The 24,342-nt window shown below is 39.4% G+C and overlaps 1 protein-coding gene across 1 annotated transcript in view; it reads right to left on the bottom strand.

The window, feature by feature from the left end:
• LOC109933190 (rho GTPase-activating protein 29-like) overlaps window positions 1-24,342 on the bottom strand; it is a 102,349-nt gene that overhangs the window by 61,217 nt on the left and 16,790 nt on the right. The window contains exon 3 of the mRNA XM_020532151.2: window positions 3,229-3,369. Coding sequence (XP_020387740.2) covers window positions 3,229-3,369 — 141 coding nt within the window. The remainder of the gene's footprint in view (window positions 1-3,228; window positions 3,370-24,342) is intronic.

The following is a 24,342-nucleotide window of genomic DNA, read 5'->3' as shown; positions in this document are numbered from 1 at the left end:
CTGCTTTTGTTTGTTTCAGATCTCCAGCATCTGCAGTTCTTTTTTTTTTATACATAGAATTACAGAGCATTATTTGGATAATGATAGCCAGAGTGTAAGAGGAAGGGACAAACACAGAAAAACAACAGTATGTGACGTCTAAAAAGAGAAATAATAGTAAAAAATGTAAAATTAATTGCTCTTTATTCGAGTGCAATTATTTGGAACAAAATAAATGAATTAACCACACAAATACAGGTTAATGGGTATAATCATATAGACATTACAGAGACATGATTACAAAGATAAAAACTGGTAACTAAAATATTCAGGGGTATGTGACCTTTCAAAAGGTGAGGCAGAAAGGAAAGAATGGTGGGGTTGCATTTTTGCTACAGGATGGGATAAGTACGATATCGAGAAATTATCTTGAATTGAAAAATATAGAATCCATATAGGTGGAGGCAAGTTTAAAAGGGACAGATGTCACTGCTTGGAGTAGTTTATAGTCCCTTTAACAGTAGCCATACAGTGGAACAGAGAATAAATTAAGAAATAATCCAGGTATGTAACAAAGGCTATATATTAACCATGGGTGACTTTATTCTTTGTGTAGATCTGGACAGTCAGATTGACAGAAGAAGCCAAGAAAAAAAATTCAGATTGTATTTGAACAGTTTCCTAGAACAAATGTGTTGTGGATTCAACCAGGGATCAGGCTATTTTGAACCTGATAATATGCAATGAGGCAGGTTTAATAAATGATGTCAGAGTAAATGATACCCTTGGAAACAGTGACCAGATAGTGATATAATTTAGCATTCAGTTTGAGAGGGAGAAACATGAGTTGGAATCAATAGCGCTGAACTTAAATAAGGGTAACTACATACGCATAAAGGCAAAGCTGGCTGGAGTGAACTGGGGAAGGAGTTTAGCAATAAAGACTGTTGAGGAACAATGACAAACTTTTAAAGAAAATAGTTTGTGGCTCACAGCAAAGACATATTCCAGTGACAAAGAAGGGTTCTAGGAAACAAATATGCAACCTTGGAAGTTAAGGTTAGCGTCAGATTGAAAAAAAACGTACAAAGTGCCAAATATTAGTGGAAAGCCAAAGAATTGGGAACATTTTTTAAAAAACAACAAAAGACAATCAAAAAATAATAAAGAGACAGAAATTAAACTTTGAAGCAAACTTGTAAGTAATATCAAGATGGGCAGCAAGAGATTCTCTAAATATATAGAAGTGAAGGGAGACCCCAAAGTGAACATAAGATCCCTAGAAAATGAGGCTGGGGAAGTAATAATGTGGAACCAGGAATTGCAAAAGAGTTGAATAAATACTACACAGTAGAAGATACTAATAGCATCCCAAAACTACTAAATATTCAAAAGGGGAAAAGGAGATGCAAAACTAGCACTGGAGAAAATGTGCTGAGGAAACTAATTGGGTTCAAAGGTCTATTAGCCCTGGACCTCTTAGGATACATCCTAGGACACTGTAGGAAGTAGCTACAGGGATAGTAGATACACTGGAAATATTTTTCATGATCTAAGGATTCCTGAAAGAAGTTGCATAGGATTGGAAAACTGCCAATGAAACACTTTTTTTTGAAAAAGGAGAAAAATAACAGGTAACTATTGGCCAATTAGCTTGATGTCTGTTGTTGGGAAATGTTCGAGTCAGTTATAAAGGATACCAGAGAATTTAAAAATACAAGCATAGTCAGCATGGCTTCATGAAGGGGAAACCATGACTGAAAAATTTACCGTCACCCACAGATATATCAGAATGGTGGCAGGAGGGCATGAAGACAGGGAAACTGAGGAGGGGTCTGCTGACAGCAAGAAATGTCAAGCAACTCAAAAGGGATTTCAAGGATCAGTGAGGCCCTTTGTTAATTCCATAAACAAACTAACAAACAAAAAATAGGCAATTATTCTGACTTAAAGCAAAATAATATAGACATCACAGCAATTCCTGATCGAAGGGTCAAAATTACAGTCGAAAATTTGAAGCACAATATTTTTTAGTGCTTTAGTTACAATGTTTTCATTGCAGTCTCAATTATCTTTTTTAAAAAGTGATTTTAAACAAACAGAGAATACTGGAGAAATTCAGCAGTTTTGGTATCATCTGTGGACTGATAAACAGTTAACATGGAGTCCAGAACTTTCTCGCTCCACAGATACTGCGAGACCGTAGTTTCCCTAGCATTGTGTTTCTTTCAGATTTTCAACATCTGCAGTATTTTGTTTTCATTTGAAAGCCAATTTTTAAAAAAAGTGAACAAGTGCATGTCGTTTTCAATTATCATTTTAACTTTGTATTTTCTCAACATTTATTAGGCAAATTCCTTAAGCCCCTCATCAATTATAGCTACAGTAATTCACAAATCCACTAGGTGGTGCTATTTTAGCTCTACTCTGCTGGCTAGCTAACTTCCTCAGCCGTAGTCCTTTTGAACACGCACACATGCATAGGCACACACAACACTACATTACAACATTAATAGAAACCATATCACCATCTGTCTAATGGAGTATGGAAAATCATACATCTACTGGCACTTGGCGATTTTTAATTGAAAAATGTGACTTACATATAGAACTGTACAGTAGAAATTTCCTATACAACTTGTCAGGTTACAAGAGCAGCCATTTGCCAGTGTAGATGCTGCACATAAATTGTCTCTGTATAACAATGAGAACATTAAGAAAGCATCTATGATTTAAGAATGGGCATCAAAATGAGAGTGGCTTGGTCTACCTGTGTTTCTCATAACAGTTCATCTGCAAACACCAAAGTCTTGAAGTAGCGGAAAATGAAGGGTGGTCAGATTGAAAGTCAGCAGCGTGGACGGGAGAAGGTGAGGGGAAGGAGCGTCTGTGTGAACAAGGGAAGTAGCGTGAGAGGACAAAATACAGAGCACAAGAGTGAGGGCTAAGAAGGAACACAGTAGGCATATGCCATTCAATTAGATCATGTCTGATCATCTACCTCAGTAGTGATGCTTTCCTCACACTGTTCTCAAATCTTGCGATTCATTAATGCCCAAAAAGTTAAATGGACAGAAGCTCAACTAGAATTTGCAGGAATATATATTAAGCTTTTAATTAAATCAACAATGATGTACATACAAGGAATATTTTAAACATTTAACTCAAATCCAATGTAAAAGTATCTTCAACAGCTCAGTTAAATCATTTTATATATTACAACGTAACTGAAAAACTGTTCAATATTACCTTTTACTTTAGAAATGACTGTTCCTGTTGCACTTAGAATGTCCACCGAATTTAAGGACTGATGCTTGTTAATTACAACCTTTAACACTCTTAACAGCTCTCCGAGACGTTCATGGGCCATTTGATGTAAACTTTTATTTTCTGAAAGAAAAACATTTCACACCTCAACATTAGAGTTTGTTTTTTTTCAGAAAAAGACTTCTGCTCAATAAAGATTAATCAATAACACAACAAGCTGAAAATAAATTTTTGGAAAACTCTAATTCCACAGAAATGCAACTCACTCTAAGGAGTATGAGAAAATCATATGATGCCCCAAGTCTGCTCTGCCATTCAATACAATCACAGTTGATCATTCTCAATTCCACTTTCCCCATTCACATCACATGTGACATGGTTCCGCAAAAGCATAGGTGTGCCAGTCATGAATGTAGAGCTCCAAAATCTCTCAAAGACAATATTTCCAAAGATTCACAACTTGTGAAGTTTATTTTCCTTCTCAGCCCTAAATGATTGACCCCTTCCCTGAAACTGTGCTCCTGTGTTCTAGATTCCCCAGATGCTCTGCCATAAGTCTATCCTGCCATGCCCCTCATATGATTCCATGCAATTACCTTCCATTTTTCTTAACATCCAGAAAGTACAGCCCAACTAATGAACCTCCTACCTTAGGACACTATTTCATCTCACAATCTAATGAGCTTTTGCCATACCGACTTCAATACAGGTATATCCTACTTCAGGTACGGGACCAAACAGCTCAGTAGTCTACGTGTGATCTCACCAAAGCCATGCGTACTTGTTGCAAGACTTCACTGTTGTATTCCCGTCCCCATGCAATAAAAGCCAACATGCCACTGGCCTTCCTAATTGTTTGCAGCACCTTCAACCCAAACTTTGTATTCTTTGTCTGACACAGTTTATCTGAGATTTTATGAAGATCAAAAGTTTTATGCCCTTCTTTAAAAAAGTCTACCTTTCAATTCTTACCTCACATTTCTGCACGTTTTTCATTTTTGACCTTGGTGCCAACTCAGTTAACTTGCCGTTATACCTCTCTGCAGCCTATGTCCTCCTCACTATTTGCCTTCCCATCTAGCTTTGCATCTTCAGAACACTTGGATACTGCATATTACGCTCATACCAAGTTGTGAAAAAAATCACCTCTGAACAGATTGTTAAGAAAATATTAATACAGATTGTAACCAGGCAAGGCAGCACAGATCTTTGTACCGGTCTGCCAGTTACTGCCTACCATAAATAAGTGGAAAAATAATTAAAATTAAAAGAACACTTATTCTCATACTCAAGAAATAAATAAAATAAAACAATTCTGTATACATATTCCGAGGCAGCAATAGGGGGTAGCCTCAGGTTCAGAAAATGGAGTTACAATTTTATTTAGGCAAATAATATCTTTCACTTGGATCCACACCCCCAGGTGAAGTAAGAGCAGACTAAAAATGCCTGATCTCTACAAAGAACCTATGATGATACTTGGGTAACTTCAGCAAATAAGAAACTAAAAGGTAAGAGAGACTACAGCCATTTAAAATTACTTCCACTACAACAGAAAATACCAATACAGGAGGTGTAGAAGGTTTTTTGAAGTTAAGAATTCTACGGACAGAGGCTATTTTCTCAGCAAGGGATACCCTTGTATTTTACAGTAACACAAATTTATCAATAGCTTACAAAATTAAACTTTATTTGTTTTAAAAAAATCATTTTTAGGATGTCAGCATTGCTAGCAAGCCTGACTCTAGTAACCATTCCAAAGTGACCTTCAGTAAGCAGTGATAAGTTTGCTTTTTCAACTATTGCAGTCCACCAATAACTGTTAGTTGGGAGTTCCAAGATCCAATGACTAACAGAACAACAATATTACACATTAGGAACAAAAACAAAGTTGCTGGAAAAGCTCAGCAGGTCTGGCAGCATCTGCGAAGGAAAAAAAAAGAGTTAACGTTTCGGGTCCAGTGACCCTAATATTACACATTAGGATGGCGTGAAAGTTGTAAGGAACTTGGAAGGTTTCAGAGATGTCATGTTTGAGATGATATGGTTTGAGATGGTAGGTCAAAGAAACCGTAGCAAATTGCAACTTGCAGCAGTGCATCCTGTAGATGATGATTACCATATGCACTGTGCGTCACTGGTGGAGGATGTGGTTATTTAAAGGTGATGGATAAGCTGCCGTTCAAATGGACAGCTTTATTCTGGATGATATGAAGCTTAACTGTTTCTGCAGCTACACTTATGTAAACAGGTCGAATGCATTCCATCAAATTTCTAATTAATGCCCGATTGGTGCAGAAGCTTATTTACACCAGGCATTAATTATCAGTTACATGTGAATGTATTCTATGTTTTGCTGCACTTCACCTGATGCTGGGGCTACGGTCCAAAAGTTTATGATTTCAAATAAACCTGTTGGACTATAGCCTGGTGTCGTGTGACTTCTGACTCTGTTTCATTATTGGTGGAATTGAGACAATTTTGACCTGGAGAGAAGTACTATTAAGTGAAACAACTGGATGCAGTTTGAGCCAGAATATTACCCTCAAAAATGCCTGAAGTTCTGTGGTTGAGATCATTGGCTTCTAATAACAACCATCCTCCTTTGGTGTTAAATATAACACTAACTGCTCAAGAGATTCTCCTGACCGAACTGACTGGTTTTACAAGCCCTCCTTGTGCCAGACTATTGTCTGCTGCCTTGATGTGAAAGGGAAGCATTCTCACTTCACTTCTGGCATGAAGTGCTTTTGTGAATGAGTTCTGAAACAGTGTGGACCTGACAGAACACAAACTGAGCAAAAGGCAGACTCAGTCAGAAAATGCCAACAGATAGTACTGCCAATGCCAACTTCCTTCATTTTGCCAACCATAGAAAGTAGACTGATAGAATTGATAAGTTGGATTTCATTTGTGCTCCTTTTTGTGGATTGGACATACCTGGTTAATTTCCAATTTATCAGGCAGCTGTAATTTAACAGCTTCACTAGGAAAGCTGAATTTTCTGAAATATAGGATTCCAGCATTACAACCAGGATATTAACAACATTTATAACTTTTACTGTATCTAGTTCACTCCATATCATATCAGGAAACCAAGTACATCATTTTAAAGACCTTGAATTCATTCAGGGATGTGCCCTTCTCTGGTTGGGCCAGCATTTATTGTTCATCCCTTGTTCCCCTTCAGAAGGTGGCAATGTGCTTACTTATTGAATGACTGCAATCCATTTGGTGCGAGTAGACTCACAATGCCATTAGGGAGGAGGTTCCTGGATTTTGAACTGGCTACAATGAAGGAACAGTATATATTTCCAAGTCAGGATAGTGAGTGACTTGACAGGAACTTGCAGATGATGGTGTTCCTATGTATCAGCAACCCTGGTCCTTCCAGATGGTAGGTGTTGTGGTTTTGGAAGGTACTTGCCAAGGAGCCTCAGTGAACTTCTGCAATGCATCTTATATATGGTATATACTTCTCTAACTTTGCATGAGTGGGAAGCAGTGAATATTTGTGGAAGTTGGTACCAATCAAGTGGACTGATGTGTCCTGCATAGTGTCAAGCTTCTTGAGTATTAATGGGACTGCAAATGTCCAGGCAAGTGGGGGTTACTTCATCACACTCCAAGATTGTGTTCTTTGGTTGGTGAACAGACTTTGGGCAGTCAAGAGAGTTACTTGCTGCAGGATTCCTAGATTCTGCCCTGTTTTTGTAGCTACAGTATTCATATGGCTCATCCAGTTCAGCTTCTGGTCAATGGTAATCCCTAGGATGTTGATAGTGGGGTATTCGACAAAGGTAGCACCTGTGAATTTCAAGGGATGATGGTCAGATTTCCTCATATTGATGATCACTGCCTGGCATTTGTGCGCACAAATATTCAAGGTTTCTGAAATTTCATAACAAACAGATGGGTGATCTACAATATTCTGGATCAAGATGGTTGCTAGCATCAGTCTCGTCTCTCACATACTGGGCTCCACTACCGTTAAGGATGCCACATCCATGGTATCACGTCCACCATTGCAATGTTTAATTGTTCACTATTATTCATGGCTGGAGTAACTGGAATAAGTTCACAGATACAGTGGAATACAATACTACTGCAAGATTTTTTCAGAATCTTCCTATTTCGCAGTGACGTTACACAAGGCATACCTTGTGCCTAGACAGGGCTTTGTCTCAAAAGACCTGTCCTGTGGTCACTTCAACCACTTGCCATGCACAGATGTATCTTCAAAAAAATAGACTGGGTTTTTCTGGCCCTTTGTTCTCGAACCACAGTTATGCCTGGTATTGCAGCGGTGTTCTTCAGACTTGAACAGTTCAATCAGTGGGTGCCCACTTCCTGGAATGGTTCACTGATAAACTACATTCCATGTCCTTGATATATTCAAAGCTTCCAAGTGATCCTCAGCTAGGAGGAGTGTTGATTCATTACTTGACAGGGCCAAAAGGTGGTAAATCAGCAGGAACTTTTCTAGCCCATGTTTGACATTATCTCCTGAGACTTTTGCAGGTCTGGCATCAACATGATGGATTTTCAGAACCACTTCCTTCCAAAAGTATAATATTCTGGTGCCACCTCTGTTGGGCTAATTGTGTTACTGAGACAGAGCACATCCTAGGATGATGAAGGAGGGTTTCAGTGTTGACAGAAGTATAATTCAGAAAAATATCAGTACGTTAGGCTACAAATTGACAGCAGGGGGGTGGGGAACTTTGTATACAATATAATTCAATACAGCACAGGTACAGGCCATTCAGCCCACCACACCTGCGCCGATTCTAATCCTTGTTTAGACCAGCTAATATTGTCCATGTGTGATTTCTATCCCTCTGTTTGCCTCCCATTCGTGTGTCTATCAAGATACACCTTAAATGTTGCTAACATACCCAATTCCACCACCTCCACTGGCAGTGCATTCGAGCCACCCACCATCCTGTGTGTGAAAAATTTTCCCCCTCTCACCTTGAACCTGTGCCCTCTTTCTACCCTGGGGAAAAGCCTCTGACTATCCACCCTATCTATGCCTCTCGTAATTTTGAAGAACTCTATCAGGTTGCCATCTCAGCCTCTGTCTTTCCAGTGAAAACAGTGTCTCCTCATAACTAGAACTCTCCAGACCAGGCAATACCCTGGTAAACCTTCTCTGCACTCTCTCCAAATCATCCATGTCCTTCTAGTAGCATGGCAACCAGAACTGCACACAATATTCCATATGTGGCCTAACTATCAAGTTTTATACAGCTCTACAGCAAGTGTGCCATGTGCTGAATTTATTCATGGGTTAATCCAGCTTTACTTCTATGCTAATTTTTGCAGCAGCTTTAGTACAAACAAGTTGCTTTTTAGACTATTTAAGATGGCAACTAAATTCAAACACATTTTTATCTGCCTGAATTACAAAGGCCAGATCAAGTAAGGATGGCAAATTCATTTTCTTTGAAATGGACATTAGTGAATCAGATTTTCTTCTTTTAATTTTTTGTTTGTGGGCTGTTGGTATTGCTGGCTGGCCAGTATTCATTGCTTGTCCCTAGTTGCCCTTGAGAAAATGCTGGTGAGCTGCCTTCTTGAATTGCTGCAATCCACTTGTTGTGGGTTGACCCACAATGTCACTAGGGAAGGAATTCTAGGATTTTGACCCAGCAACAGTGCAGGAACAACAATATATTTCCAAGTCAGAATGGTGAGTGGCTTGGAGGGAAACTTGAAGATGGTGGTGTTCCCATATATCAACTGTCCTTATCCTTCTGGATGGAAATGGTCATGGATTTGGAAGATGCTGTCTGAGGATCTTTGGTGAGTTTGGTGAGATTGGTGAGATGGATTTTAAATGACAGCCTGGTAGTTCTATGAGCACCACTACTGATATCAGCTTTTAATTCCAAATTAATTTAATTCCCTGAATTGTATATGCTCCATCCATGGTGGGATTAGACTTCACATTTCTGGTTCACTGGTACAGGTTTGGGATTGCTACTCCAATTTACAAAAAAAAAAAAAAAAAAATCAGAGGATTATGGCATTGTTGGCTAGGCCAGTTCTTACTGATCATCTGTAACTGCCTTGAGAGGTATGCCACCTTCATGAACTGCTGCAATCCATGGGAGTTAGGAAGACAGTTCCAAAATAATCCCTATTCCACTGTACCTTTCTGTGCACAACACATTTTAAGTAAGTAAAAAGTAATTCAGAAAATAAATTGTGCAGAAGCACTGGCGGACTTGGATTCAATTCAAGCTTGCTACAGTAAACAAAGTTCACTAATGAACAGGTATGTGGTTTTAAGCTGCAGGCAATTTTAGCAAAACACTAAACTTGCTGCACATATCAGACATCATTCGAGGCAAAGCCACTACATTAACCTTCCTTTAAAACCTCAAAGCAGCATTATCTTACTGCTGTCAACACATGCTGGGGTTTCCAATATTACCCGGCACACTTTAAAAGAGCATCTAAATATGGTAATAGTTGTTCAAGCAAAATGTACTCTTAACAGGAAGCCTTTAGTAATGAAGGATAATGGCAAATGATTCATGAAAAAAATATAAACATTAGCTTTTAACCTCTGGGAAAGAGATTTTAATGCTTGTTGGTCTGTGTGCGGTGTAGGTTAAGATGATACTGGGGATCAGGATTCTGAGTTACGAAGAAAAGATGACAGCAACTGGGATGGATATTATTCCTGCAAACTGATTGAAAGGAATAAAGAATTTGGTAAATCTCTTCAAAATGATAAAAGTGATTGGTAATGGTAAGCAAAAAATTAAACTTTCATTGGTAGGTAAATTGAAGATATGGAGCGATGATATAAAGAAAATCAGTATGGAGAATGGTTTTTTTGGACAATTATCAGAATGTGAAAATGTTTCATCGTAAGTGATCTCTCCTAATACAATAGCTTTCAGGAAGGTACTAAAAATTACTCTAATGTATAAAAGGGCAAGAGTTGGGGCAAAAAAAAAATCAAGAAAACCACACAAAAGCAACTTAATGTAGCAAAAAAATAACAGAGCAACTTTCTTCTATGTGAAAACATTTGATGTTTCTAAAAGAGTTATTTCTGTATCAGAATGGTCTGGTTGAAAAAAGGGAAATGATCTGAAGTTTATTATAAGTGCTTAGTTTAAAAAAAAAATCACTGGTTGTACAGAACACCAAAACAAAACAAGCAACTGCGGATGCTGGAAATCAAACAAAACAATTTGCTGGAAAAAAAACTCAGCAGCTCTGGCAGCATCTGCTGAGAGAAAGCAGAGTAAATATTTCAGGTCCAGTAACCCAAGGATCAACCGTGGTTCAATGGACAGTGCAGGAGGGCATGCCAGGAGCAGCACCAGAACTAAAAATGAGATGTCAACCTGGTGAAGCTACCAAACAGGACTACTTGCATGCCAAACAGCATAAGCAAGTGATAACCAGAACTAAGTGATCCCACAACCAACAGATCAGATCCAAGCTCTGTAGTCCTGCCACATCAAGTCGTTAATGCTGGTGTTAAACAACTCAGTGGAGTAGGAGGCTCCACAGCAGGTGGACTGCAGCAGTTCAAAAAAGGTAGCTCACCAGCACCTTCTCAAGGGCAAATAGGGATGGGCAATAAATGCTGACCAGCCAGCGACACCCACATCCCACAAGTAAATTTAAAAAAACCCTACACTAACTTTTATCCCCTACATTATAGCTATGACTGTTTTCAAAATTACTTCATTTCAGACGTTGCGCTTGTGAATACACTACAAAGATTGCATTTTCTTTTCTTTCTCTCCACACATTTATTCCACATCAATAGATACCTTGCTCTTATAAATGCTAAACTGGTATAAACCAGGTGTTCATTTCTTCATTCTTCAAACACATATTGCACTCTTACAAAATTATATTGACTGAATATGTTATTGTATTTTGTAGGAGCAGCTATACTAGGTACACACCAGGACATCTGGAGTCAGATGGTAACATAAGTCTCCATCAGTGGCCAGTAAGAACAGTGGATAAATAGTTACCTGTTGTTTTCCAATTAAGAAGTAGCTTGGTTTAAAAAAAAATGAATGTGCGACAGAACTCACACCAAAAGCTGATTGTATGTTAAATTGTGCTCTCTGTACTTGATAGTTCAGAAATGTGCAGAGCTTCACCTAAAATGTCAAGTGCTTGTAAGGCTACGCACAAGAAGAGTTAATTATGAAACAAGATTGAACACACAAACACACTGGTATTACTCAAGGATGTGCTGTTTTGCAACGATGGTATACATTATGTTCAAGACAAAATCTGCTTTCAGTGAATAGATACCTTGTAATGCACCAATGTATTATACACAAAGTGTATTGAACTGTTGTGTGCACAAAATACTAATTATATAAAAAGATGGCCTTAAAAATTGTGATTGACAACCAAAGAAGAAAGTGTGTATTGAGTGGGGTGGTCATGAAGGAAGAGAAACAGTGCTTTGGCTATGATACGGAAGTGACACCAGGAAGGCAGCAGTTCACTATTTATCAGTTTATTTCGGTATCTTATACAGTTCACGTAATGCATGGTCAAATTATGTTCATAAAAACAAAAGTACAAAAAAGTGATTAGTTACAAAGTTGGGTATCCAGTATATGATTTTTGCTGATCTACAATCCTAAAACTTGTGACCCATTGATCAACAACTGCGTCTAAGTCATTTGCTAAATTTCTATTGGATCATGTCAATCACCAACAAGTGCCATTAAGCAAAGGCAGTGAAATGCAGGGACCGATAGATGGGAGTTTATATTGCACCACTCAGTCTCAGGACTTCTTAAAGCATTTTACAGACAATTATACACATTATAGTTATTGTTTAATGTTAGGTATGGGGCGAGAGGAGTAGCACATGTGACACAGCCGATCAGAACATGAGCAATTATTTAGCAATTCATGCTGTGGGTGGGTTAGAAATTTTTTCTTGTTATATAGCAAAGCCATTCATTAACTTCAAATGAATAATATGTAGACTCTTTGTATGGTTAGCTTTTTGATTTATTACAGCATTTGGAAACTCAACATTACAACAGTTCTGATTGTACTTGCAATCCAATGTACAACTATTCTACATAATGGTCAATTACCGTAGGAATAATCAGGGCCAGATTCATTGAATACCATCTTAGAGTTTTTATTGCATATGCATGTACCCACAATGAGAACAAAATTCTGAACAAAAAAAAAAAAAAATTAGTTATAGAGTCATAGAGCTGTTCAGCATGGAAACAAACCCTTTGGTCCAACTCATCCATCTCAACCAGATATCCCAACTTAATCTTGCCTATGTACTAGCATTTGGCCCTTATTTCTCTAAACCCTTCTTATTCATATACCCATCCAGGTGCCTTTTAAATACTATAATTGCACCAGCCTCTACCACTTCCTCTGGCAGCTCATTCCATATACACATCACCCTCTGCATGAAAAAGTTGCCCCTTAGATTTAAAAGAGACCTATCTCCTCTCACCTTAAACTTATGCATTCTAGTTTTGGACTCTGCAACCCTGGGGAAAAGATCTTGGTTATTCACTCTATCTGCCCCTCGTGATTTTATAAACCTCTATAAGGTTACCCCTCAGCTTCCGAAGCTCTAGGGAAAATAGCTCCAGCCTATTCAGCCTCTCCCAATAGTTCAAACCCTCCAAACCTGGCAACATCCTTGTAAATCTTTTCTGAACCCTTTCAAGTTTCACAAACCGTTCCTATAGCAGGGAGACCAGAATTGAATGCAGTATTCCAAAAGTGGCCTAACAAATGTCCTGTACAGAAACATCATGACCTCCCACCTCCTATACTCAATGCAATGACCAATAAAGGCAAGCATACCAACACCTTTTTCACTATCCTATCAACCTGAGACTGCACTTTCATGGAACTAGGAACCGGCACTCCAAGGTCTCTTTGTTCAGCAACACTCCCCAGGAACCTTCAGTGTATAAGTCCTGCCCCAATTTGCCTTTCCAAAATGCAGCACCTCACATTTATCCAAATTAAACTCCATCTGCCACTCCTTGGCCCACCTGATCATGGTCCCACTGTACTCTGAGGTAACCTTCTTGGCTGTCCATTACACCAATTTTGCTGTCATCTACAAACGTACTAACCATAACTCCTATGTTCACGTCCAAATCATTTATATAAAATGGTGAAAAGCAGTGGACCCAGCACCAATCCTCGTGGCACTCCACTGGTCACAGGCCTCCAGTCTGAACAGCAACCCTCTGTCTTCTACCTTCGAGCCAGGTCTACTTCCAACTGGCTAGTTCTCCCTATTTTCCATGTGATCTAACCTTGCTCATCAGTCTACCATGCGGAACCTTGTCGAATGCCTAATTGAATTCCATACAGATCATGTCCACTGCTCTGCCCTCAGTCCTCTTCATTACTTCTTCTAAGTTAGTGAGATATGATTTCCCAAGCACAAAGCCATGTTGACTATCCTTAATCAGTCCTTGCCTTTCCAAATACATGTAAATCCTGTCCCTCAGGTTCCCCTCCAACAACTTGCCCACCACTGATGTCAGGATCACGATCCTTTTCACTGGCTTTTCCTTACTACCTTTCTTAAACAGTAGCGCCACACTAGCCGCCCTCTAAGTCTTCTGGCAGGTCAGCGGAGGCTATCGATGATACAAATATCTCAGCAAGTGGCCCAGTAATCACTTTCCTAGCTTTCCACAAAGTTCTAGGGTATACCAGATCAGGTCCTGGGGATTTATCCACCTTTATGCATTTTAAAGATATCCAGCACCTCCTCCTCTGTATTATGTTCTGGAATCCTCCCAATTATGACATTTTTAGAAAAAAAATACAATTTAAAACAACCATTCTGTTAAGTTATTCTGACACACATGGTTAATTCTGGAACTTACTCCAAACTTCATTTCTCCTCCCTCCAGATGCCATTCCTTAAAATCCCTCTCTGAACAAGCGTTTTGTTACTTGTCCTAATTTCTCGATGTGGCTTAGTTTCAAATTTGGTTTGATAAGTTGTTGACAGGGGAGAAATTAGGCACAATGACGACATGAAGCTTTTCTTTAGGTCATTTTCCAGCACTCTGTAGAGCGGTAGGGAAAGTTGGAAATCATTCTTGAAAGGTTAATAAACAGGCTCAAAGAACTGAATACTTTATTCCTGCTCCTATTTATACTCATACAGGACAAAACATTCAATTCATCACTTAATATTGGTTCCAGCAGCAGCGACAATCTTGTATTAAACATGCAGCTTATCTACATTTCCCAGACCTTCAGCATTACCTTCAAATAAAAAGTCAAACTCGGAAGGACAAAACTGTATAATAATTATAAAAACCAAAAGAACTGCAGATGCTGTAAATCAGGAACAAGAGAAAACAGAGTTAACGTTTCGGGTCCGGTGACCCTTCCTCAGAATTGAGGAGTTCGGAGTTCTGAGGAAGGGTCACCAGATCTGAAACGTTAACTCTGTTTTCTCCTTCACAGATGCTGCCAGACCTGCTGAGCTTTTCCAGCAATTTTGTTTTTGTTCCTGTATATAATAATTGTACTTGCTTTTTGTTTTAAAGACTGACTTTTATCCCCAGCACAGTTCTTGAAGACATAGTATGAGCACGTTCCAACCTACTTTTACACCATCCTAATGAATATGAAAAATATACTGGTATCTGTAGTGATTGGAATCAGGGCCAGGTGGATCTCATTGACTCAGACTCTTCATTGGCCCAGGATAACAACCCCAGTCAGGTATCCTTGGCTGATAGATCTAAACAGGAGATTCAGAAGGACTCCTCAGCGTTGGGACTGGCTTGGAGCTGGCTGGTCACAGCCCGTGTACAGTGCACATGGGAATAAAGGGTGGCATAGTGACAGGATATTGGCTTCTGTGTAGTTACTTCAGTATCTAATTATTTAAATTCACAATGCAAACTGAACATTTTCATCTGGTTTTAAATGCTACTTGTATGCTAAATATCTAACATAATCTGGTTGCAATTCACTTTTGCTTAGTCCAGCAACTGCATTTACTTGTTATTGTGGCAATAGTCTTGATGTCATGGAAGTATTTATGAACCCCTTTTCAATGCCTCCTGTATAGATATGTTCAAGGCTAGAATGGCTGTCCCTTCTCTGTGCTGGCACCAACATTTCTAGTATAGCTTTCAAGAAACTTGATACCTGCACATTCTCTCCTTTAGTCATTTTACAAAGGAACTTGGACTTGGGTCCATGCAGCAAGAATTTACCACTCCCATTAAATGTGGGGATTCACACTTACATATGTGGCCTAGACTCTTATTATTACTTCTAATGACCCCTTATTAGATGTGCAGCCAACATGGGATGTGCCAGCTACAAGCATAAAAATGATTTTGAACAGCAGGCCACACTCACCAGTACAGAAAAAGTACCATATTCTGTCCATGAATTCATCTTTGGATTTAACCTGATTTCAGAGTGCTATTGTTCACATTAGGGAAATTGCAATTTGTAGCCGCAGTTACAGAGATTGATTATTTCCACCGAATATGTCTTCTCTAAGGCTGAAAACCTCAACAGCAAAGTAACGGGGAATTTTTTTAAAAAATAAAATTGCATTGAAACAGCATAAATAGGAAAATACTGTTTTCATTTGGAGATAAATGAATTGCAGACCAAGATGTACTTGACATTCTTGATCTGCACAATTATATGAATACATATCTACTGTAACTCACATCATATGAAAATAACCATGAGGGTTTGCAACATAATCTAATTTCCCCACAATATGAATTTAGACTGGTCTTACTTCAGTGTGGCATGGGGAGAGTGCAATTTGAAGCCAAAACAATCAATCATGTCTACCCATTAGAGGTCCATAATAACAGATCTATTTCAAAGTGACTGCTTGAATGATGCATACAAGATTTTGAGGGGCTTGTCAGGGTGGATGTGGAAAGGATGTTTCCTCTACTGGAAAAAAATCTAGAACTAGGGGGTAAGTATTCAAAAATAAGAAGTTGTACATTTAAGACAGAGAGAGTTTTACCAAAAGAAAAAGACCATTTAGTCTCTTCACAACTCTTCCTTAAAGTGGTACAGGCAAAATCTGAATAGTCTTAAGGCAAGGATAGATAGGTTCTTTGATGTACAAAAGGCTGAAAGATAATTGGGGTAGACAGGAATATGGAGGTGATATTAAAAATCAGATTAACCATGAGCTAATTGATTTGATTGGATTTATTATTATCACATGTACTGAGATACAGTGAACGATATTGTTTTGCATGTTAACCAGACAAATCATAACTTACATAAGTACAACAGGGTAACAGAAGAGGATGCAGAATATAGTGTTACGGCTACAGAGAAGGTGCAGAGAAAGATTAACTTTAATATGTTGAGTTGTCCGTTCATAAGTCTGATAACAGTGGGGAATATGATGTTCTTAAAACTGTTGGTATGTGTTTTCAAACTTTTCTATCTTCTGCCTGATGGAAGAAAGTGGAAGACAGTATGACCGAGTGGAAGGGGTCTTTCATTATGTTGGCTGCTTTTCCTAGGCAGTAGGAAGTGTAAATGGAGTCAACGGTGTTGAGCTGGATGAACACAGCAGGCCAAGCAGCATCAGAGGAGCAGGAAGGCTGACGTTTCGGGCCTAGACCCTTCTTTAGAAATGGGGGAGGGGAAGGGAGTTCTAAAATAAATAGGGAGAGAGGGGGAGGCGGACAGAAGATGGAGAGAGGAGAAGATAGGTGGAGAGGAGACAGACCAGTCAAAGAGGCTGGGATGGAGCCAGTAAAAGGCAAGTGTAGGTGGGGAGGTAGGGAGGAGATAGGTCAGTCCAGGGAGGACGGACAGGTCAAGGGGGCGTGATGAGGTTAGTAGGTAGGAGACGGGGGTGGGGCTTGAGGGGAGGAGGGGATAGGTGGGAGGAAGGACAGGTTAGGGAGGCAGGGACGAGCTGGGCTAGTTTTAGGATGCGGTAGGGGGAGGGGAGATTTTGAAGCTTGTGAAATCCACATCGATATCATTGGGCTGCAGGAATATGAGTTGCTGCTCCTGCAACCTTCGGGTTGGTTGGTATTCGTGACGGACTGGACTACGTTCAAAAATCTCTGTAGTTTCTTGCTGTCTTGGGGACAGCAGTGGCCACATCAAGCTGTGATGCACGTGGATAGGTTGCTTTCAATTGTACATCTATAAAAAGTGGTAAAAGTCATCATAGACATGCAGAATTTTAGCTTTCTGAGCTCTCTTGGCTGTAGTGTCAACATGGGTGCAGCGGGTTAGATTGTTGGTGATATTTATTCCTAGGAAATTGAAGCTCTCAACCACCTCCACCTCAGCACCATTAGGTAGGGGCGTGTCCGCCACTCCACTTCCTTAAGTTAATGACCAGCTCATTCATTTTGATGACATTGAGTGAAAGATTATTGTTTTTATACCGTAGAGCCATCTGTCTTTTCCCAGTATTCTGTCTCGTTGTCCGAGATCTGACCGAGTATGGTGGCGTCATCAGCAAATTTGTAAATGGAGTTACAGCTGAATTTGGTCACATGGTCAGGAGCGTATAAGAAGCATAGTGAGCAGCTGAGTATGTAGCCTTGCAGGACACAGGTGTTGAGGATTATTGTGGAGGAGGTGTTGTCACCTATCCACTCAGGATCTGAATGCAAGGCTGGGGATTCCATCTGGGGGCCAGTCACTTTCTGCAGGTTTACCCTCAAGGTGGCTGATCTGACGTCTACAGGTGTGACTGTGGGTACCGGTGCACCTGACGCTGTCAGGGCAGGCGACATCATTTCACTGACCATCTGTTCAAAACAAACATAGCATGCATTGAGCTCATCAGGGAGGGATGCACTGCGGTCAGCAATTCTACTCTGCTTTGTAGCCTGTTAATGGTATAAACCTTGCCAAAGTCGACGTGTGTTTGTGTGGTCAGTCTGGGACTCTAGTCTGGTATTGTCTTTTGGCGTCACTGATGGCTTTGTGAAGATTGTACCTAGATTTCCTGTACACATCAGGATCAACTAACTTGAATGCTTCAGACCTGGATCTCAGCAGGGACTGACTCTTCTATGGTTTCCAGTCAGGGAACACATGGATTAACTTCTTTGGTACACAATCTTCTACACATTTATTGATGAAGTCTATGACAATAGTGGCATACTGAATGGGACAGCACATTTGAAGGGCTAAGTAGTCTACACCTACTTCTGGATACATTTGGTCCCTTGAACCCACTCTGCCATTCGATGTGATCATGGCTGATAATCCAAATCGGTACCACATTCCCACTTTCTTCCCAAACCCTTTGATCTCCTTAGTCCTAAGAACTATATCTACATCTTTCCTGAAAATCTTCAGCATTTTGATCTCAAGTGTCTTATGGCAGAGAATTTCACAGGGTCACCATTCTCCTGGTGCAGAAATTCATCCTTATTTGTATTCTGCAATAACCTTTAACGTGGCACCTTAACTGCCTCTGGAAGTCCTAGTTTTTAATATCTGTAAGCGTTATCACATACAACTATTTCTTTTTTCCCACCAAAGCACAGTACGTCTAGATATTTTCAAAATCAACCTGCTCAGAGATATTATCACACACCTCTGGAGCAGGTGAGACTTGAACGCAGGTCTCCTGGCTCAGTGGTAGGGACACTACCACTGCGCCACAAGAGTCCCCTAACTGGTTGAGGAGAACATCTAAAAATAGTTAAAATGTGATTACCTTGGGTTTTCCTTAGGGCAGTCAGAGTCAGCATGGCTACATCAAAATGCACAGCTAGTATCTCTTAGATGATCAGTTCTAATGCTTTCCCCATGACAAGTGTCAAGCTAATTAGGCAATAGTCTCCTGTTTGTGCCTTCCTCCCTTCATGAATCCAGGCGTTATATTAACTACTTTGCAGTCCAATGGAACTTTTCTTAAACTTAAGGAACTTTGGAAAATGAAGACCTAACACATCTCGACCTCATTAGCAACCTTTAAGCCCTAAAACTTGTGGAAAACTGGTTTTCAATTTTAAATATTTTGTCCAAGCACCGTACTATGCAGAAGTCCTGACCCCTCTATCTAATTACTTAGGAGGTTGAAACTTAGAGTCATAGAGATGTACAGTATGGAACAGACCCTTCAGTCCAACTCGTCCATGCCAAACAGATATTCTACCTTAATCTAGTCCCATTTGCCAGCATTTGGACGTATCCCTCTAAACCCTTCCTATTCGTTACCCATCCAAAGACCTTTCAAGTGTTGTAACTGTACCAGCCACCACCACTTCCTTTGGCAGCTCATTTGATGGGCAATTACCCAGCATTTTGATTCCCAAAAACAGTCTTCAATTTTAAGTTAGAATGAGAGACATTGGAGTGTTCCTGTTTATTTAGCTTTTTTTCCTATTACCCACAAAAAGTTAAAGATATTAATGCTTGCTCTAACAATTTGATAACTACTATACTGCCTCCAAACTTCCTCCTTCCCCCCTCCGATCCCATTCCCACTCAAACTTAATCCATGTACTACCCTTACCTGTTCTAGAACATAGAACAGTACAGCGCAGTACAGGCCCTTTGGTCCACGATGTTGTGCCGACCTATTATCTTACTAAGATCAATCTACCCTGCATACCCTACATTTTACTGTCCTCCATGTGCCTATCTAAGAGTTGTTTAAAAGTCTCTAAATTATCAGACTCCACTACCACTGCCAGCAGCGCATTCCACACGCTCACCACTCTGTGTAAAGAGCCTACCTCTGACATCTCCCCTATACCTTCCTCCAATCACCTTAAAATTATGCCCCCGCGTAATAGTCATTTCCGCCCTGAGAAAAAGTCTCTGACTATCCACACCTCTCTTCATTTGTACACCTCTACCACGTCACCTCTCTTTGCTCCAATGAAAAAAGCCCTAGCTCTCTCAACCTTTCCTCATAAGACCTGCCCTCTAGTCCAGGCAGCATCCTAGTAAATCTCCTCTGCACCCTCTCTAAAGCTTCCACATCCTTCCTATAATGAGGTGACCAGAACTGAACACAGTTCTCACTCAACTGAAAATCATAAAATAAAATTGAAATGTTATAAAGAAAAATCTCATTTGAATTATTCATAAACAACCATATTAAGTATAAAGTATGTATTATTTTAGAGATTTAATCAATAAACACTAAATGTTTAAAAGAAAAAAAACTAGGCAATAGCTAACAAAAGTGCTACAGAATTTCATTACACTTACATCACTGGCTTGATTCCAGAGTTGGGAGGGTTGGCTTGGCTTATGAGGAGAGATTGAGTGGACTGCTACTATACTCAAAGGAATTTAGAAGAATGAGGGTCTTATAATTTAAGAAAGGAATAGATACAATAGAAACAGAGAGATTGTTTTCACCGGCCAGTGAAACTGGGACTAGGGGGCATAGGACTGACTTGAGCAGGAACTTCTTCCCCCAAAGGGTTATGAATCTATGGAATTCCTTGCCCAGTGAAGCAGTTGTCTTAAAATCATTCAACTAGATAGCTCAAAAGACAGATAGATTTTTGAACAGTAAAGGAATTAAGAGTTATGGTGAGTGAGCAGTTAAATGGAGCGGAGTTCATGAAAAGATCAGCCATGATCTTATTGAATGACAGAGCAGGCTCGACGGGTCAGATGGCCTACTCCTGCTCCTTTTCTTATGTTCTTACCTTTCAGTGTAAATGTGCTGCTGCCCTTAAGAGGCATTCCCAAAATGTCTTACATTGCTGGGGGAATGGACTTCACCTTCCTGCAGTGCATTAAACCCTAGGCAACAGGCCACAATGGAGGCATCTGTGGAAGGCCAGCTCGGGAGTTTAGTCACAATAAATGAAGTACTGAGAGTTAAGTGGGCATTTTAAAAGAAAAGCAGTGTTACCATCAGATAAGATCTGTTGCAATGGCAATGAGAAGTTCCAGGCCTGCATATCCTTTACATAAGGAAATCTGCTATCCTTACCTGGTCTGGCAAACATACAACTCTAGATTCACAGTAATGATTGATTCTCGAGTACTCTCTGAAATAGCCTAGCAAGCCACTCAGTTATATTGAATTGTTTTAGAAAAGACAAAAAGAAATGCAAAACAGATGAACTACCTGGCATCAAGAACCAGATCAAACAATTTTATGAAGTCCTCTGTCTAACGTCTGGAGGCTTGTGCCAAAAATTGGGACAGCTGTCCTATGGACTAGTCAAGCAACAGTCTGGCATTGCCTGAGAAGCATGATTCCATAGGTATGACTGTGTTTAAGACGTCACCAACCCCATCCCAGAATATGCCCTTTTTCACCAGCAGGACAAACCCAGTAAAGTCAGCACAGTGGTATACACAATAATCATGAAGAGAGTAAGAGGGATAGCCTGCACCACAATGTTTCATTTTACTGGGTTCAGATTGCACAAGCATCTTTAAGAACATCTTTTGGTTGACAACACACTACAATCATGCAGATGAGGTGAATGCCTGAAATTTAATCTGTACAGGGCCTGGCATCACATGAATCATGTCCCCTGGGCATAAATGTTATGATAATCTAATTTTTAGTCCTATTGGTCTGATATTTCAAATCATTAGTTTGATTCTCGACAGTTTCAGGCTACTGACCCCACCAGCGTTCAATTTCATATTGTAAAGGACGTGTAAACAGCCAGTTCAAGAAACTTCCTCACATTACTCACTGATGAGTCATTAGCTTCACTGACTTGGCCAGCATTCATTTTCCATCCCTAGTTCCCCATGAGAAGGTGCTAGTAATTAGCCTTCTTGAACTGTTGCAGTATATGGTACACCCACAGCGATGTTAGGGAGGCAGTTTTAGCATTTTGACCGAATCACACTGAGGGAACAGAGTTACATTCCAAGTCATGATGGTGAGTGGCTTGGGGAGGAACTCACAGATGGTGGTGCTGTTTCCACGTATCTGCTTATCTTTCTAAATAGTAGTGGTTGTGTGTTCGGAAGGTGCGAAGGAGCCTTGGTAAATCCTCACCATATCTCATCATACAAATGAAGGAAGAAAAGGAACAAAAAGTAGAACAGTAATCTGATGGTGAACTCTACATTAAAGAATGAATTGCAACATAAAAAGATTTGCTATGTTAAATGACCTTGCTATTACACTACAACAGGAAGCTCTCCACAGAAAGAAAACAAGAACAGATGCTGCACAATTCACCACACCACACAATATTAATGTTGCCAAAAAAAAAAAAGAGCTTAGACACTATTAAATATTAACACTGGAATCAACCGATTGTTACATGTTCAATATTCAACTGAATCCTGTATTCAAGTCATTTTACCATTAAAAAGTGCAACATTTCTTTTCCATGAAATGCAATTTGGAATCATTTTGGAGATGGCTAATTTCACCTTTACGAGTAAAAGAAATTCTAGTAATGGAAATTATATATAGCCTTGTAATTTCATGCTAATTTATATGAAAATATATATTTGAACACATACTCAGCAATGGCAATCCCAAACACAAATTTGTTCAGTTTGAAGACCATTTAATATACTTGAATTATAGTACAGAAGTACTGTTAAACTGCTTAACATTAGAGTTGGATCTCTGAAGTGAAACAGAAGTTTAAAGTTAATGTTGATGCTGAAATTAACTGTTCCATTAAACATTTACATTAGATAAAGATCAATCTACACTAAATTCTAACATTGAAAGCATCAAAAACTACACAAACAGGATATGATCTTTCCTTGTTAGAGAACTATGCAGTCTGTTTCTAAAGGTTTAGACCATATGATTGCAAACCTTAAAACACTTCCTAAAAACTTTAAAATGTAGAAATTACAGCACAGAAGCAGTCCATATTTCACAAACTTCCTCTCACCCCACTTCATCCCATATTATTTCCTTTCTGAATTGCATGCCATCTTCCAGTGGCTTATGTATGAGGACACCTGGGTCCCTTTAGACACCATAGTTCGCCAATTAAAAAAAGAACTTCACAGCTTTGCCTGTCCTACCAGAACAATTTTGCCCTTATCCGCATTATAGCTAATCTGCCATGCTCTTGTCAAGTTAGTGTAAAATTCCCTTTAAGTCTCCTTGCATTATCCATGTAACTCCTATCCCTTACAGATTTGTACCTGCAAATTGGGTAACTTTACAACTGGCCCTCACATCCAAACCACTGGTGACTGTAAACAGCTGGGACCCAAGCACTGATCATTGCAGCAGCTGACATACAGGCAGGTATACTGACAATCAAAATCTCACATAAAGAGCCATTTCTGAATTGATTAATGCCCATTCAACCATGCTTATTTCAAAATGCTTATGAGCAGTTTGTCTGAGATTAAGTGACATGGTCAATTGTCACACATTGGATATCCCACGTTGCGCAGTATTTCTCAACTATTTTGTTAATGGTTCTCATTCTAGTAGCATCCATTCCATAAATTCTGACTCTAAATCTTTCCCGGGAATTACAAATGCTTATGCATGTGTCAGGGCTTTAAATAATGAATTCCCAAAGCCTTTTTCTAATGCAAACCCATACAAGTTTTAAAAAGGCTTCAGCCTGCAGTTACGCGAGGTTAAATAGTACAGGATTTAAGATGTCTACAAACATTAGAAACATCTCCAAAGATTACCACATGTATATAGGGAAAGTGTCATATGACTAAGTGGAGACCCATCCCATTCTACCCAATTCAACTTGCTATACTGAAGTCAGTTGGAAGTGAGCAGCAAAGGCAAAACATTTAAAACTGGTTTTGTGTTGGGTATAAAAATATATTCATTGACATTCAGAACAGTTGCTGCTTTTCAAAGAAAAACATCTAAGAAATGTTTAAAAACAAAAAAAGATGCCATTTAAATGTATGGCTTTTTAATTCACAAAAGATGCTTGCACATTTCACTCTCGTGAAGAAAAACCAGAAATTGAACTCAATAAGAAATACTGAAGGTGATGCTATTGATACTTTAGATAGGACTTAAAAGATGTTGAAAAATGCCACTTAATAGACCTGTCAGCAAAATTAAAGATCATAGAATTAAAAGATGTAGTGGCAGTGCAGATTGGCTAAGAGGAACTAGACAATAACAGTGAACAGATG

Source organism: Rhincodon typus, chromosome 10, assembly GCF_021869965.1.
Source record: "Rhincodon typus isolate 14 chromosome 10, sRhiTyp1.1, whole genome shotgun sequence".
In the NCBI taxonomy this organism is placed as follows: Eukaryota; Metazoa; Chordata; class Chondrichthyes; order Orectolobiformes; family Rhincodontidae; genus Rhincodon; species Rhincodon typus.
The sequence above is the reverse complement of the archived record's forward strand: the minus strand, read 5'-3'. Positions and strand labels throughout refer to the sequence as shown.